This window comes from Cyphellophora europaea (genome assembly GCF_000365145.1).
Source record: "Cyphellophora europaea CBS 101466 unplaced genomic scaffold supercont1.13, whole genome shotgun sequence".
NCBI lineage: Eukaryota > Fungi > Ascomycota > Eurotiomycetes > Chaetothyriales > Cyphellophoraceae > Cyphellophora > Cyphellophora europaea.
The window spans coordinates 345,646-358,080 of NW_008481801.1; the positions used below are offsets into that span (position 1 = coordinate 345,646).

The 12,435-nt window shown below is 53.6% G+C and overlaps 7 protein-coding genes across 7 annotated transcripts; 6 read left to right on the forward strand and 1 right to left on the reverse strand.

Moving 5' to 3' along the window:
* Positions 1–648: 648 nt before the first annotated feature.
* HMPREF1541_10579 (uncharacterized protein) lies at positions 649–1,362 on the forward strand (the record flags this gene model as incomplete). Its single annotated transcript, XM_008715250.1, has 2 exons — positions 649–694; positions 947–1,362. 2 exons carry the CDS (start codon positions 649–651, stop codon positions 1,360–1,362), a joined length of 462 nt encoding a protein of 153 aa, XP_008713472.1.
* A 695-nt stretch (positions 1,363–2,057) lies between these two features.
* Positions 2,058–4,260, forward strand: HMPREF1541_10580 (uncharacterized protein; the record flags this gene model as incomplete). Its single annotated transcript, XM_008715251.1, has 2 exons — positions 2,058–2,342; positions 2,398–4,260. The coding sequence occupies 2 exons, from the start codon at positions 2,058–2,060 to the stop codon at positions 4,258–4,260; spliced, it is 2,148 nt and encodes a 715-aa protein (XP_008713473.1).
* Positions 4,261–4,672: 412 nt separating this feature from the next.
* On the forward strand, positions 4,673–6,283 carry HMPREF1541_10581 (hsp75-like protein; the record flags this gene model as incomplete). The annotated part of the gene is made up of 6 exons (XM_008715252.1): positions 4,673–4,715; positions 4,775–4,825; positions 4,881–5,007; positions 5,058–5,223; positions 5,271–6,158; positions 6,209–6,283. 6 exons carry the CDS (start codon positions 4,673–4,675, stop codon positions 6,281–6,283), a joined length of 1,350 nt encoding a protein of 449 aa, XP_008713474.1.
* A 367-nt stretch (positions 6,284–6,650) lies between these two features.
* HMPREF1541_10582 (uncharacterized protein) lies at positions 6,651–7,763 on the forward strand (the record flags this gene model as incomplete). Its single annotated transcript, XM_008715253.1, has 1 exon — positions 6,651–7,763. The coding sequence occupies one exon, from the start codon at positions 6,651–6,653 to the stop codon at positions 7,761–7,763; it is 1,113 nt and encodes a 370-aa protein (XP_008713475.1).
* Positions 7,764–8,165: 402 nt separating this feature from the next.
* Positions 8,166–8,597, forward strand: HMPREF1541_10583 (uncharacterized protein; the record flags this gene model as incomplete). The annotated part of the gene is made up of 1 exon (XM_008715254.1): positions 8,166–8,597. The coding sequence occupies one exon, from the start codon at positions 8,166–8,168 to the stop codon at positions 8,595–8,597; it is 432 nt and encodes a 143-aa protein (XP_008713476.1).
* Positions 8,598–9,075: 478 nt separating this feature from the next.
* On the reverse strand, positions 9,076–10,023 carry HMPREF1541_10584 (uncharacterized protein; the record flags this gene model as incomplete). Its single annotated transcript, XM_008715255.1, has 1 exon — positions 9,076–10,023. The coding sequence occupies one exon, from the start codon at positions 10,021–10,023 to the stop codon at positions 9,076–9,078; it is 948 nt and encodes a 315-aa protein (XP_008713477.1).
* A 644-nt stretch (positions 10,024–10,667) lies between these two features.
* Positions 10,668–11,999, forward strand: HMPREF1541_10585 (uncharacterized protein; the record flags this gene model as incomplete). Its single annotated transcript, XM_008715256.1, has 2 exons — positions 10,668–10,717; positions 10,886–11,999. 2 exons carry the CDS (start codon positions 10,668–10,670, stop codon positions 11,997–11,999), a joined length of 1,164 nt encoding a protein of 387 aa, XP_008713478.1.
* Positions 12,000–12,435: the final 436 nt, after the last annotated feature.

Consider the following 12,435-nt stretch of genomic DNA (forward strand, 5'->3'; position numbering starts at 1 on the left):
ATCTTGGCCAGAGCGGGCTCGAACAAAGCGGTTGGGCAACGACAGGTGAAGTCTGCGGAAATCCATGGGAATCCGAGCCTCAAAATAGGATTCAGTGTGTCTTCACTCCCTATACGCATTCCCCTGCTGCGAGTGTGGGGGTCATGCAGTGAGCGCGGTGGTACCACGGCGGCCAGAAGTCGTAATCGGGAAACGACTGTATATGCTTAGTAGCCTCGACGAGGGTTCTTTACATGGATCACGTCCTATCTCATTGTGATTCCGATGGACCCACGCGGATCACACGGTAAATGTGGCCATGTAGGGCAAGGCTGCTTGCGAAGTGCAGCGTCATCATGTTGGGCCGAGTTGAGATTCTCGGTCTCGGCCGATGTTTTGACCGGCCTTGGCGTCCCGCGTCTGCGTTTTGTTCCAGTACATCCTCGACAGCCCCACCGTCGCAGTCACGCTTGTTTGACGACTCGTGCATGCAGCAGTGTAGATATCCATCTCTAGCCTCACGTTGCTGATTCAGCCGTCCGCTTCAGTATCATTGATTACCTCAAGTCCAAGGTATCTAGCAAACGGCAAATATCATGGACAACGAGGGAGCCGCAGGCACTGCCGCCGCTCCTCGCCAGGTGCTCTACTGTGGAGGTGCGCAACACCATGCAACATCTGGCGGATGTTGATGACCCAATGCTGATGCTGGAAGGTATGTAGTCTGCTCACTTCCGCCCGAGGTAAGACCGTTCTTTCACCGCCGGCTACTGGCGTCAACCACTGCACCATCACTATGAAGGGTGCGGTCATCCTAACGCCCAAACACAGTATTGCGAGTTCGGTGGCACTACAAAGAAGTGTGAAGAATGGTTACAGAAGAATCATCCGGACCTCCACCAAAGGTTATACTCTGAAGGTCCGCGCATCGTAGATCTTCGGCTTGCTATATACTAAATCCCACCAGAAGCAATCAACGCCGGCCTAGCTGCTCTCTCCGTCGACGCCCAGAAGCGCGCCGAGAAGGATGCCGCAAAGAAGTCGGCCAAAGCCGCAGCTGTCGAGCAACGTGAAGCGGAGCGCAAAGCCGATGCAATGGTCTACATCAAACGAGTCGAACGTCAGAAGCGCAAGTATGTCACGGTGGTGATTGGCTTGGAGCAACACGGGCTGGATCTTAAAAAGGTAGCAAAAGAGTTTGGCAAGAAGTTTGCAACAGGAAGCAGTGTCACCAAGACGCCATCCGGCACCGAAGAGATAACAGTGCAGGGAGATGTGAGTGATGATCTCTTCGATTTTCTGGAGGAGAAATATGGAGATATCATTCCGGAGGACAATGTGGAATGCATAGAGGACAAGAAGAACAAGAAGGCTGCCGGCTGAGCAGGTGGACACTTGTTCAGGTTTCCGAAATAGAATTGTTGAAGTTAAGGGGATCATACAGACCATTGCAAACCCCAGCATCTTGATACTACTCCCGGCTCGACGGCCAGTGAGTAGTTCAAGGCTTGCCAAATTCATAGTAATACTGAAAGCCTGAACGTCGTGTTCTCACAAATGTAGATGAAATCTGCCGACTCGCCAGGCGCCCAACGTGGCTAGGACACATAAAGAGTTCTACTCTTCAAGTGTGCAAAGTTGTTTCATTTTCACACGATCGCATAAGTTGGACCTCTCACTTCTGGCCCTGACATTCACAACTACTTCAACAAGTTTAAGAGAATCCTGAGGAGAGTCTTAGTCCAGGATTGAGAGCATCGGCTATGACTTCTCATTTGGGTGCCCAGCCTTATTGGTGAGCGGGAGATCTACCAGCCTTGCGCACAGGCCACATACATGGTTTTGGCTAACTGTTCATGTTCAGGAGCGAGGATGCACACTTCTCGACCGCGACCGAAAGTCCGGCTACCCTCGACTTGACTGCGCACGAAGCCTTTGGCGAAGACGACGACGTACTATCTTTGCATGATGCCCGGACTTCGTCGCCGACATCCCTCCACGCTACGCTCACCCTTCCCATAAATCATCTCGCCGCGATCGAGCACTTGCGCGCTGCGCAGACCGTGGTACACCGAATCATGGATCTCACCAACCCCACACAAACTCCCAACGTCAGCGAGTTGCTCAAGAGTTTGGGCAGTCGTGATGATGCGACGCGCAAGATGGCAGCCTTCAAGCTGCAATCTCTCATAAACGACCCCTCCTTTGCTGAACTGTTCGTCCAGCAAGGCGGTTTGCCCATGCTACGCCTCCTAATATTGGAGAGCAGTGGTAACACCCTCGCCTACGGCCTTGCCAGTTTTGCGCGGCTTCTCGATGTCGACCAAGGTTGGGAGGCTGTGGACAATGCGGTAGTCGAAAAGGTACGGGTGAATACCTGACAGTCTGCACACGACATGACTGACATTTCCACTGTAGGTTGTTGAATTGGTCGTGTGCCAACCCTTGGTCAACATTCTGCGTGGTGCAATGGCCATTCTTGTTGCTATCGTTTCAAAACCTTACAATGAGGACCAGAGTCTTGAATCTTCCCGTCCGAAACAGCAAATCGGAGGATTTTCCGCTCTGAAGCCGGCCATCAGCACCTACCCTCAGTTCCTCGAGATGCTCGTCAGTCGTCTCTCTTCCGCTGACCATGCTTTATGCGCAAACGCACTGCAGCTCATCAACTCACTCATGCGCGATGCAATTACTAACGATCTCGAGACGGAGTGGCCTAAGTTCATCAAAAGAATTCAAGACCTCGGCGTCATTAAGGCTGTCTACATGCTGATGAAGGGTTCGGCCTTGTCTGATCTGGCTCACCCCCTTCTCGAATTTCAGAACCTAACCAAGATCCTGCTTCGTCGCTGGCGCGATGTACCTGTCGATTTGCAGAAGCCCGAGCACCGCCGGACCATCAAGGCCATACACCTGTCTAGCAACCCCGAGAAGACGCCCGGCACAGATGCTGATGCTGATGAGCCTCGTAAGCACCACCCACGCAAGTGGCGTCGCCTTGGCTTTAGCAGTGAGCAGCCCGAGACCGACTTCGAGACGATGGGATTTCTCGGCATGATGGACTTGTCAGACTATGTGCGTAAGAATCAGGAAGAGTTCCAACACTATCTTATGGAGCAGCTCATTGGTCCAGAAGACGAACGCTGTCCTGTCGCCCAGGCTAGCCTCACCATGACATTGATTCTGTTCGAACACTTCGAAGTCGAGAAGAATGAAGACGAAGAGTCTAAGGATTACATGGCCCTCGAAAGCCGCTCTCATAATTTCGAAAAGGTCTTCAAACCTCTCCTTCTACATTGGTCCCGTCTGCATGTTGCTGGCCTGTATGCCTTCTTTCGGCTTTGGAAGGCTGCAGGTGCTAAGACCAGTGACTTTACCAAGATTGCCGATGTTGTGCGCATTCTGGTCGAAAGTGTCGTGGGAGGCTCTGACCGGACTAGGACGATTGAGGAGATGGAGAAGGAGATGGCTGCCTCTGAGCTGAAACAGCTGCGCCAGCTCCAGATGGAAATTTCTGACCTACAATTCGAGGATGTTTGGGGTCACCACCTTCAAGCCTCCAAGGAAGAGCTACAGAGTGAAGCGACTCAGCTTATGAGCGAGCAGCGCATTCGCTGCATGATGGCTGGTCAATGGTTTCCTCTTGAGGACGGATACACCACCACAGACCTTGGAGGCCCTGTTCACGAGGACGATCTTCACGCCCGGGTTTACCACTATCGCTTCGTTCGACTCGCTGCTGACCGCTGCTTCCTGCACTGGGGTGATTTCGAGCAGCGTGAAGGTCCGTCGCCAACCACGGATCAGCTGCCTGACAGAGTCGACACTCGTGTTATCTCTTCTGTGACTTCTGGGATGGGCGATACAGCTTCGATGAGCTCAGGAGTAGCTGCCCCGCAAGGACAGCTCGCTAAAGTCACTATCCACGGTTATCTTCCTCGATCGCGGGACGGCCAGTCGAACCACAATCGCACCATGTCCAAGACCTCGAAAGTTTCTAGCCGCCAAGAGCGGGAGACGGTGCTTCTCAGCTTCATGCCACCCAACCAAGATAGCGCATCCGAGTGGGTCGATGGACTGCTCTTTCTTCTTAAGCAACAGCCTATCACTGCGCCGACGAACAAGTACATCAACCAGATGTCAGACATGGCGTTAAAGGTTCGCTTGCTGAACTTGCGATACAACGAAGAAGACGGAATGATTGGAGGAATGCAAGGTACGGAGATGCCACAGCTTCCCAGTCGAGAGGGTCTGGACGAGGACTACTACTACCAAATTTGAGGCAGCGATGCCAAAGAGAGTTGAGCAGATGGTTGCAATTGGCGAGCCCCGAGGTTGGCTAACTTGTTTTTATGATACCCCCATGATCAGGTCCTAGATAGTGCCCTGCATCAGCAAGTGACGACAGATACGGAATGAAAATCAGTTGATTCTCAACAACTCATCGCCTCTTCGTTTCTTCTATAGAGACAACTTGTGTCCGGGCGGTGAAGCCTCGCGATAAACCATCTGCCCCTCCCCCACCAATCGGACTGAGCTGGCGGGGTCTTTGCCAAGATTTTGCGAATAACTCCAAAATTTTTGGGAATAAGTCTTCACCTCGAGAATCTGCTTTTTCGTGCCAACTGCGACCTGCGATTTCTGTACCCTCTTACCTCTTGTAGCCCTTAAACTATCCTTTCTTACCGTCAATATGGCTGACGAGGTCTACGACGGTGCCATTGGCATCGATCTGGGTACGGCACCTTATTCTCGCCTTGCCCGACTTGTGCGCAGCGCAGCTAACGCCTCATAGGTACTACCTACTCTTGCGTTGCCAACTACGAAGGCACCAATGTCGAAATCAGTATGCTCTTCGACCTGTCGGATCACGATTCAAGTCCTATACTAACAGCGACAAGTTGCCAACGAGCAGGGTAGTTTCACCACTCCCTCTTTCGTTTCTTTCACCGATGAAGAGCGCCTCATCGGTGAGGCGGCCAAGAATCAGGCTGCGATGAACCCCGAGAACACTGTCTTCGATGTCAAGTATGTATTCTATGGCCTATCTTCTGCGCAAAGTCTGACAACTTTCGCAGGCGCCTGATCGGCCGCCGCTTCGATGACCCCACGGTCAAGAAGGATATTGAGTCATGGCCATTCAAGATTGTCGACCAGGGCGGCAGCCCCATGGTCCAAGTTCAATATCTGAAAGAGACCAAGACCTTCTCCCCTCAGGAGATCTCCTCCATGGTTTTGACCAAGGTGCGCTCTGTTCACCCGACGCAGAAGTTCAAGCTGACACCTCATAGATGAAGGAGGTCGCTGAGACCAAGCTCGGCAAGAAGGTTTCTAAAGCTGTCGTTACTGTGCCTGCCTACTTCAACGACAACCAGAGACAAGCCACCAAGGATGCTGGCGCCATTGCGGGCCTCAACGTTCTCCGCATCATCAACGAGCCTACCGCTGCGGCCATTGCCTACGGTCTTGGGTCTGGACGGTCTGAGAAGGAGCGCAACGTCTTGATTTACGATCTCGGCGGTGGCACCTTCGATGTGTCGCTCTTGAACATCCAGGGCGGTGTCTTCACCGTCAAGGCTACCGCTGGTGATACTCACTTGGGTGGTCAGGATTTCGATACCAACCTGCTCGAGCACTTCAAGAAGGAGTTCCAGCGCAAGACCAAGAAGGACCTTTCAGGTGATGCCCGTGCTCTCCGAAGACTCCGGACTGCTTGCGAGCGTGCCAAGCGTACCTTGTCCAACGGCACCCAGACCACTGTTGAGATTGACTCTCTGTTCGACGGTGAGGATTTCAACGCTCAGATCACTCGTGCCCGTTTCGAGGACCTGAACGCCAAGGCTTTCCAGGCCACCATCGACCCCGTCGCCCAGGTCCTCAAGGACGCTAACATCGAGAAAAAGGCCGTCGACGACCTTGTACTTGTTGGTGGCTCCACCCGCATTCCCCGTATCCAGAAGCTTCTCAGTGACTTCTTCGACGGCAAGAAGCTCGAGAAGAGCATCAACCCCGACGAGGCTGTCGCCTACGGTGCCGCTGTTCAGGCCGGTATCCTGTCCGGAAAGGCTCAATCAGCTGAGACCGCTGACCTTCTCCTTCTCGATGTTGTTCCTCTGTCTCTTGGCGTTGCCATGGAGGGCAACATCTTTGCTCCCGTTGTTCCTCGTGGTCAGACAGTCGTAAGTTTTCTTCGGAGTCTCCCTTTTTCATCTCACTGACTTCACCTTAGCCCACCATCAAGAAAAGGTACCAGAATCCATTTCCTTTACTCTCCCCTCACCTTTTTCTCATAGAAACTTGGTAAGTCCGGATTTCTGGATTTCTGGATCCGGACTCGTGGAGGCCACCTGCCTCAAATACCTGGCCCAGATATTCGGACTCGTGGAGGCCACCTGCCTCAAACACCTGGCCCAGATATCCGGACTCGTGGAGGCCACCTGCCTCAAACACCTGGCCCAGATATCCGGACTCGTGGAGGCCACCTGCCTCAAACGCCCGGCCACCAATGTGGCATGTGCCCCTCCGCAAATACTGACGGCCTCCGGAAAGCTTTTCATCCATCAATCACTCCTTTCAATCCATCAAAAAGCTCTCACTTTCATCATCTCAGCATCCTCCTGCAATCGAGGACCTCAACGAGTCAATCGTTGTCTACTGGTGCCTTCCTGACCATGGCGTTCTCGGCTACCAACATGTTCGACCTTATCGTCTTCCTTACATGGAGGTGCATTTGTATGCCTGTCCACCAATTCCCTCTCTTCAAAGAGATATTCTACGCCCAAGATGTCCTTCTCAGCATCGCTTCCGTCGCCAACCTCTCATTCGCCCCCGGCCTCTTCGACGCTATCAATGCGTCTGCACCGCCAACAGTCCATTTCTTCAAGAATCTGCCTTCTCACTGCTTCAAGATATGGGCTGTGTACGTCCTGGTCTTCCAGAAAAAGGGTCATACCACACGCATCTATATCGGCTCCGGTACCAACTGTGCGGGTAGAGTCCGTACTAGGTGGACCGGATATGATAGACGCGACCCGAGCGTGATGCCTCGCTTCGTCGACAAAGCCTTCAAGGACGGCTACAAGATTGTACACAAGGGGCTACTCGTTTGGGCTCCAATGCCTGCGGCTGCTAATGTTCCCATCTTTCGTCTACTGTTCGTGGCCATGGAAGCCGCCCTTTCTTTCGTCTTCTGGGCCATGGTATCCAGGACCAAGGACTACAAAATGGGATCCGCTTGTCCATGGCCACGCAGGGCTTTCACCTATCACGGCCTGTGCAGTCACAATGCACTGCTCGATGGCATCAAAGGTAACTTCGACCTTACCCAAGAGCAACTTGAGCACATGGCCGAAGTGGCCCGGGAACGGAAGCGCAGGCAGACTAGAGAGTCGTATGCCCGTATGTACGCAATGAACCCCGAACCATGGCTGGCCCGCTCCCGGGAGTACGACGCCAAAGTCAAGGCCGAGAATCCGGAGAAGCTACTGGAAAAGGCTGCTCGGAGCAAGGAGAAGATGAGGGACCTTAAGAGATTTCATTGTGTCGAGTGCAACATGTCTCTCTCCTGCCAGACTGACTTGGACAAACACCTTAATAGCAAGCGCCACAAGCTGAGGTTCGCCAATAAGCAGGCGGGGGTCGTTCACAACTTCTTCTGCGACCTTTGTGGCTACTCCAGCGTCTACCAGACTGGACTCGATCGTCATAACACTGGGGCCACCCATAAGAAGCGGGCGGCCGCGGCTGCCAAACTTGCGGCCACCGAGTCGCTCGACTCGGACTGAATGTATTACTCATTACATCTATCTTTTCACCTGCACCGATAATTCAGCATCGCCTACAATCGAGGACCTCGATTCCAAGGACCTTCACAGGACGCTCACCACCTTCTCGTCGGCATCAATTATCTTTGCATCATCGGACTTCCCGGACCTCGCCGGACCGGACCGGACCTGCATCTCTTATGTCGTCGTCGACTACCCTCATCGACATGTACTAACATCTACACCTTCAGAACCTTTACGACCGTCGTTGATGGGCAGTCTACCGTGCAATTTCCCGTGTATCAAGGCGGCAAGTGCATTCAATCCTGAAATCTCGCTTATCTGCTAACCATTTTGACAGAGCGCACCAACTGCGAAGACAATACTTCTCTCGGCGAGTTTACGCTTGCTCCGATTCCACCTATGAAAGCCGGTGACGCTCAGCTTGAGTGCGTTTTCGAAGTGGATGTGAATGGTATTCTCCGCGTCACGGCGACCGAGCGAAGCTCCGGCCGCAGCGCCAACATCACCATTTCCAACGCGGTCGGCAAGCTCTCTACCTCTGAGATCGAGGCCATGGTTGAGGATGCGGCCAAGTTCAAGACCAAGGACGAGGCTTTCACCAAGAAGTTCGAGGCTAAGCAGCAGCTTGAGAGCTACATCGGCCGTGTCGAGGAGCTCATCAACGACCCCGGCCTATCGATGCGCATGAAGAAGGGCAACAAGAACAAGATCGAGGAGGCCCTTTCTGATGCCATGTCCCAGCTTGAGATCGAGGAGAGCAGCCCCGAGGACCTCAAGAAGAAGGAGCTGGCCCTCAAGCGTGCGATGACCAAGGCTATGGCCACCCGCTAAGTCATCCAGTCACCAAATCTTGAGGAGAATGTAAGCCGAAGTGGGCTGCCTTCATGAAGAGCTGTATCGCTGTGTGGGTGGCTCCAAACGATCGACGTGTATTGAGATCGTGGATGGCAGCTTTTGATCTTACGACATGCATTGGCATCTACAATGGTGCGCGGCGTTTGTTGCTTCCTCCTTTCCGGATAGTTACGATCAAAAAGCTGCTGCCGAGAATAGAAATCTTCCGGAGACACTTGTTGGTGTCTTCCTCTACTCCAAATTCTGCTTCTGCTGTGCGGTCTGTGCTAAACAACTGGTTGATATGCTCACGGGGAGTGCACCAGCAATTTTCAGCGACCCTTTGAAAGTTTGGATGATCCTTCTAGGGAGTGCACCCTGCTATACCGGCGACCGTTTCGAGGTTGTCTCCATTTCTCATCCCACCGAGGCATAACCACATACCTCCCATGCTCTCCCCTGACTAACCTCAGGCTCACTCTCCCCTCCTTTTCACCAAAAGCACCACCCCCTCCACCCCACCATTAACACGCTCCTCTCCTTCCTTCACACCCGCCTCCCTCAACAAGCGACCAATGTCAGCAACGAGCTTACACACCGGATCAGCCTCAGTGCCCGCCAATTCCGGATTCGCCTCCCGCCAACGAGTAATAGCGCTCCCCGTCCCCATCATCTTCTCCGCCGTCTTCAAATCCACACCAGAGCCTTCCGCCTGCCCCTCATAAAATGGCTCGGTGACTGGCCACTGTTGACGCACAAAGTCCTTCTCATCAAACGCCGGCACGCCACAGTGCCACGGCAGGGGCAGGGACGCGTACCCGCCACGCACCATCCTATTCCCCTCCTCCATATAGGGCTCGAGATTCTCGTCGTCCACGTGGGCCTCCATGACAGCCTGGATCTTCTCCGCATTGGGCAGGTCCGGGAGGGCGCGGAAATGGCTGCCGGTCCAGAGGGCGACGGTGCCGTTGGGCCGCACGACCTCGGCGGCGCGGGCCCAGAAGTGCGGCATGCTGCTGAACCAGTGGGCGGCATTGGCGACGGTGAGGAGGTCGATGGATGCGGCGGGGATGGAGTTCAGGGCTTCGGCGCTGGAGACAGTGTACTGGATGGGAGAGCCGCTCAAGGTGGTGCCGCCGAGGGTGCGTGCCGTGTCGATCATGCCCGGCGAGGGGTCGAGGCCGAGGGCGTGCTGGAAGTGGGTGGCGAGTGTGCGAGTGGCGAGGCCAGGGCCGCAGCCGACGTCCAGGACAGTGTCCAGTTGGCCGCCGGTGGTGGTGTGGGAGGTGATGATGAAATTGTAGACCGAGGGGTGGTAGTTGCGGCGGAATTGGGTGTAGGTGGAGGCTTGGTCGGGCGTGTACTTGGTGAAGGTCTTTTCGGTGGGCGCTGGCGCCCGAGAAGAAGTCGTAGCTTGTGCCATAGCAGCTGCGGTGGTCTACTCTGAGGAAGATTTCAACACAAATGATTCTCAATATACTTGAACTTGTCTAGGGAAAGTTGAATATAACAGTCGTAAACCTCATCCAGCAGGGACTTGTCTCCTTTTATGTACGTACAAGTCTCTTGAAGGTCACTCTGGGCGATTGTCACCTGATGTACGACTTTCTCCTAGATTCCTCGTAGTCGTAAATGTTTCAGAGACATTGTGCAGAAGCGACGCAGTCTAGGCAACGTCTGCTGGCGGTTGACCTTCAGCCTCGTCGAGTGGGCCTAGCGAATGGCTCTCGACCAATCAATCTGAACTAAATCATGACTGACGGAGACCACCGGCTTTCCGCCTTACCCGAAGCAGGGTACGAGAGCGACGCTAAGAAGGAAGGGAACGTCAGCCCTCCCATCTTTCGTGTCCGAAATCGCCGCTGCAACGCCCTCAAAGTATAGGTTGGTCGTGAGTCAAAGGGGACAATGTCCGACCCCAAAGCGACGGGCCAGATACTTGCCAACCTCAGCGCTGCTCCTATCAGGTGTGAGGTGGAAAGTCGCTCGAGGCCTCAAGACTTTAGGCCAATCGATGATCTGGCTGTAGTCCTCACTTGCAAGGCTTTCAGGCTCCGATGGTTTACTATGGTGCTGCTAGCAAAGGATGCGAGTGTTGCCGCAAGCGAAAAGTCAAGGTACGTCGCAGTCTTGGTCTGTTTATGGTAGGAGATCCGACTCTAATAACTGCATGCGATTCAGTGTGACGAACAGAGACCACAGTGTTTTAAATGTATCAAGCTTGGGATAATCTGTCCAGGCTATCGGGATTTGCAAGATGTCTTGTTTCGGGATGAATCATCTAGGATCATCAGAAACGCTACTCGATGCGTCCCGAACGTTGCCAGTGGTCAGCCGGCCACAATCGATGTGCCTGACCCAATATCAACGGCGAGCTCTACGACCAGTGGATTCACCCACAACTTGAGCTTGTCCATCAGCCCTTCACAACCCCTGGAAGAGATAGGAGCCAACTTCTTCTTTACCAAATATGGATTTGAGCTTCCGCCAACGTTCGCAGGTCACACGACTTGGCTCTCACAGACATACTTCAGTGGCCATCATGTTCTCCGACCGACCATCGAAGCAGTCGGAATGGCTGGGCTCTCAAACATCAGAGACGAGCCATCGATAATGTCACTGGCCAAACGACGATCCCAAGAGGCTGTAATCGCCACCAAAAAAGCGTTGAACGATCCTGTTGAAGGCCTGGCAGATGAGACGTTTATGGCAGTGATATTGCTCGCTTTCTTCGAGTTCATTAGCTTCGAGGACTGGACTCGCTATGGGTACTGGCTGGAACATATCAAGGCCGCCACCGCCCTTCTTGAGCTGCGAGGTCCTAAACAATTCACGCGAGTGCGAGGCGCCCAGCTGCTTGTTCAGGTACGCTCGCCGATTCTCGCCGCGTGTCTGCAACAGCGCTTAGTTGCACCGCCCGCAATTGTGCAGGCGACTTGGCAATTTGAAACCGCACCCATCCGGGACTCGCTGAAGTCTCGATACATTGCCAGCCCAGCCTCAATCAGCGAGATCTCGTTGAGGCTGGTAAACCTCCGAGCAGCTGCCAAGAACCTTCACAAGGACATCGAAAGCGTTCGTAGGGCGGCGCTAGTGATCGACAATGACTTGAAAGCATGGCGTGAGGTGGTGTCACCAGCCTGGCTGTATCAAACGGTTGAAAGTTCTACAGCTGACGACACGTTTGGCGGAAAGAAACAGGTCTACAATATTCCCTGGGTTGCAGAGGTTTGGAACAACTGGCGTGCGTTGCGAATCGCTGTGTACCAGGTTGTTCTGCTTGGCGAGAACATTCACACTCCGGGAATGGACAAGGTGAACGATGCTGCAGTGGAAGTCATACGACAAATGTCCGAGGAGATTTGCATCTCGGTCTCCGCATTCACCGAAAATCGTTAGTGTTCCCTTACCATACAAATATTGACTGGACTAATCGCGATAATGCAGGCAAAATCTCACTTGTACGACCTCTGTACCTTGTGGCAACCGAGCAGCGAAACAGCGTTGAAGTTCGTCGGTTTGCAGTGAACCAGTTGCGTCGTATCGGCATTGAAATGGGTGCCCGACAGGCGGTCATGCTTGCAGATACGATTGGCCGGATTCTCCATGACTCGATCGCATCGGATGGGCGTGATTGCGTTGCTATTGACTGTGAGAGCATACCCTTAGCTGCTCCTTACTAAACGTGGCCAAGATTCGAGGCGGATATCCGGCTCGAGGGCAATACTGCAGCTATGTGATGCAAAGCGTTGTAGCACCTCTAGGTGGGCTATCATGCTTAAGGGTGCCTCAAACTCCTGTCCTGTCTCTTGAAATATCATTGATGACCAGCCAC